A 3,620-nucleotide genomic window follows, 5' to 3' on the forward strand; every position below is an offset into this window, starting at 1 on the left:
TCTCAACGCGTAGCAAAAATGATCTTGAGTCCAAGCATTGATTGTCTTTGAGTGGTGTTCCCGTTTATTATAAAAGTAGAAAAAGGGTCACTTCACATAAAATAGTACTTCACCTAGTGCTGATTAATAAAATGCTGCGGCGTGTTCACGGCTACGGTAAGAACCGTGTGTTCCCTGCCATCCACACCTTTCCTCATTGATTACTACACCTGTAAATATACCTTATTCACAGTGACGTACCACATACAGTGCAATACTCCCCCAAGTGGCTAAAATAACTAAATTAACTTAACTAAAAAGGTGGATAGAAATGGCTCCTACACGATGCATCCCAAGTTATAGCTTAGCTGGGAGCTTCATGGACGAGTTTGTTTGACTTTATATTACATTCTGATATTATCAGTAACATGACAATCTGCAATAAACAGGTTGCTTAGAAATTACTTAAATAGTAGTGACAGCACCGTTTGGATTAGTTATCAATGGGGTTATCATGGTAGCCAACACTAATGTTACTCTGTTTATAGTCTATATCCTTGACGTTTAACTTCCAGGATTGCTCCAGTGCTGCAGGAAATTCCAGTGGATGCATGTATTTTTGCCAATGTATTCCTTCCACTTTCTTTGTGTTGGAATTTTAAACTCTGGAGGATATATTAGGACTATAGTTAACTGCTCCTCAGATCTCTGCATGGTAAATTGAGACAGCTGAGTTTTCTCTTGCACAACTATTTTACAGCAGCTCCGTGCGGAGCTTAGTGCCCCCATGACAATTTTGATTGGTTTAAAGAAATAAAGCCAATAAACCAGAGCACATTTTTCTCCCATCCCGGAATCCAGTGTGGAATAGCCAGACCCTCCTCTGCGCCGCAGTGCGTGGATGGTCTGGCTAAGCTTTCCAACATGCTATCATGCTTTCCACATTTGTTAGATCATTTTTCATTAACATTAAGAGCTCTCTGTTGATTTGTATTTGTGGATGTGTGATCATGGTGGAAAATGAATGTAAAAAAAGCAGCATGCAATAAAAGTAATGAGTGCCCCTTCTAAGCTAGTGTTTGAAGTCCCTCTAGTGGACAGAACGTATAACAACCACCACATGCTGATAGCGGCATTGACAATGCACAAGCATGAGTAGTGTAGTAAATATTAAGAACAGGCTTAATTTGAGTGTTAAATATAAGAATATTATTCAAACATTACAAAAAAAATTAATAATATTATATAGGAAGATTGACAGCTCTAATGTACATTGGATTGGAACGTACAGGATTACATTGCAGCCCTTTTTGCAGCTGCCGGTTACAGCATTCTCGCTAAATACTTGACCATTTCAAAGATTTACGTTCTCATTAGTTATTTAGACACAAACGCATGGGAAAACGAGGTCCAGGAAAAATAGTACCAAAATTACCCTTTAACGTAAAACATATCTGTTAATCTCAACATCTAGATGGCTTACCAGTTGTTGAAACAGTTTCTCTGGGGGCATATGGAGGGCCATAGTGTCAATTATCTGTAAATACAGCAAAAACAATTCATCAAGATTAATCTTCCTTGCAACTCCCCAGTGAATCTACTAAAGCTGTTGCAAAGTACATTTTCTTACACAACAGTAGAACACATTTTATATCAACATAAATACCTGAGCAGCACAGTGTTTGGGATTGTCATTGTCTGTGCCGTCTCCGCTGTCATCCTCCACATCCTCTGGGTCATGCTCCCCAGGTGGAGGAGCGGCAATCAGGACAGGGAAAATGGTCTGCAGGATGGGGTTCAGCAGCTTCTGCTTCAGCACCGTCTACAATGTAGATACAATTATGATGATCTTTTTTTGTAATTTACTATATATAATGTATATAATATATAAGCCAAACACTTTGTAATTGGCCAGTAAAGCAGAAAATATAAATCTTCCATCTTTTGTTTAAAAAAAATATGCAAACCCAGGAGACTTGACCATTTTTGTTTCAAATTACTCATTGCTGTTCTTGATCCTTATTACTAATTTATTTATAGTAGCATATGGTTTATTTTACCTTGCTCTTCAGCTTGATGAGGAAGGCAATACAAGAGAGTGCTTTCACTCGCAGGGAGTCACTCAGTGTGGTGTCACTGCCCACCTGACACAAACATTGATAAATATGTTATTGTCTATCAATTCTGAAGTTAAAATACAATTCACAACACAGCAGTGGGAAGTAAAGAGAATTCAGACAGAGATTCAGCTCCCACCTCTAAGCAGAAGCGGACAATCTCAGAAACATGAGGGACGATGATGGACACCTCACTCTCCATGAGTTCATTAAACACCTCCATGGCCTCACTGGCTTGGCCCTGTGCAAACACAGACAAACATATTAATTTAACAGGTCTGAGTTATTCATACCTTTAAATAGATTTAACTGGCAACAGAAACAGGATTACTAGTATATTTACATACATACATACATACATACATACATACATACATACATACATACATACATACATACATACATACATACATACATACATACATTACAATTTACCTGATCTGCCTTGATGAGGTGTTTCAAAGCAACAATCAGACTTGGGATGATGGAACGCATTTGGTTCTGTAGGGCAGCAAAATGTCACATCAGTCGTTAAAAAGTGTATAGATCTATCTCATTTGTAATGTTTTGAATGTCTATATACTATTTGAAAACTGTTGCTGCCAAATGTCAAAGTTAAAACTGCCTCACCATCTCTTCTGAGCCAGTGTATGCAGTTATGGCTGTAAGGGCAAGGATGCAGTAGTACAAAGCTGTCGGGTTGTTGTGGTCCTGCAGTATGGTACTAAACAGCTGTAGCAGTTGGCAGTAGTGAGGCTTGAAAGGCTCAGGGTTGGACTCCATCACCTTATTGAGCAGCAGGAGGCCAACCTGTTAGGACAGAAGAGCGCTGCTATTCCAAGGCTGATTGACGAAGATCATGGCATACAGTAAAACAGGAGACTGAAGTATTTAAACAACTCCCAACAAACTGTAACTCTTTAGTCATGGAATGAAAAATGAAATACACCACAGCTGTAGTCACAGATTGCAAATTAGACTAGAGATGTTCTGCAATCATTTGAAGGTCCTAATGACAATAACAGTTAACTGTTTGATAAATGAACTGTATCTAAATTTGAGTTACGTTAGTCCTGTACCTGTCGTTCATGAGGGTTGCTGCTCTTGGTGGATTGATTGAGAAACTCCAGCAGGGCTGGCCAGCGGTCTGGTGTTTCATGTTTGACCATAACTGCGCACAGTTGGGAGAGTGAATGTTGCACTGTGTGCCTGCAAAATAGAGATTTATAAACAAACATTTAGTCCAGGCTCATTCCGATGTCACATGTGTATGTGTGCTGTCCATACACACTTGAGATAACATTTTAAGTGTGTCAGTATCATTTACAACACATACAATCTGGTTAATTTAAGACAATAAGTTATAATTAAATAAATCAAGTAACTTACTCCGTTTCCTGCATGAAGGCCTGCAGCACCACTGCCTTAAGGCTGCATGAATAAACAAGGACAAACATCAAAATTAACTTATTTTCAACTTTAACTGGGTGTAGTGTAAATTCTTCAGTGAAAGAAAATGTATGA

At 38.7% G+C, this 3,620-nt stretch overlaps 1 protein-coding gene across 1 annotated transcript in view; it reads right to left on the reverse strand.

The window, feature by feature from the left end:
• Window positions 1–3,620, reverse strand: part of ipo4 (importin 4) — a 14,268-nt gene that overhangs the window by 10,484 nt on the left and 164 nt on the right. Inside the window, 8 exon segments of the mRNA XM_032504402.1 lie at window positions 1,463–1,516; window positions 1,646–1,801; window positions 2,040–2,123; window positions 2,236–2,337; window positions 2,532–2,597; window positions 2,727–2,906; window positions 3,176–3,305; window positions 3,486–3,529. Coding sequence (XP_032360293.1) covers window positions 1,463–1,516; window positions 1,646–1,801; window positions 2,040–2,123; window positions 2,236–2,337; window positions 2,532–2,597; window positions 2,727–2,906; window positions 3,176–3,305; window positions 3,486–3,529 — 816 coding nt within the window.

This window comes from Etheostoma spectabile, chromosome 22 (genome assembly GCF_008692095.1).
Source record: "Etheostoma spectabile isolate EspeVRDwgs_2016 chromosome 22, UIUC_Espe_1.0, whole genome shotgun sequence".
In the NCBI taxonomy this organism is placed as follows: domain Eukaryota; kingdom Metazoa; phylum Chordata; class Actinopteri; order Perciformes; family Percidae; genus Etheostoma; species Etheostoma spectabile.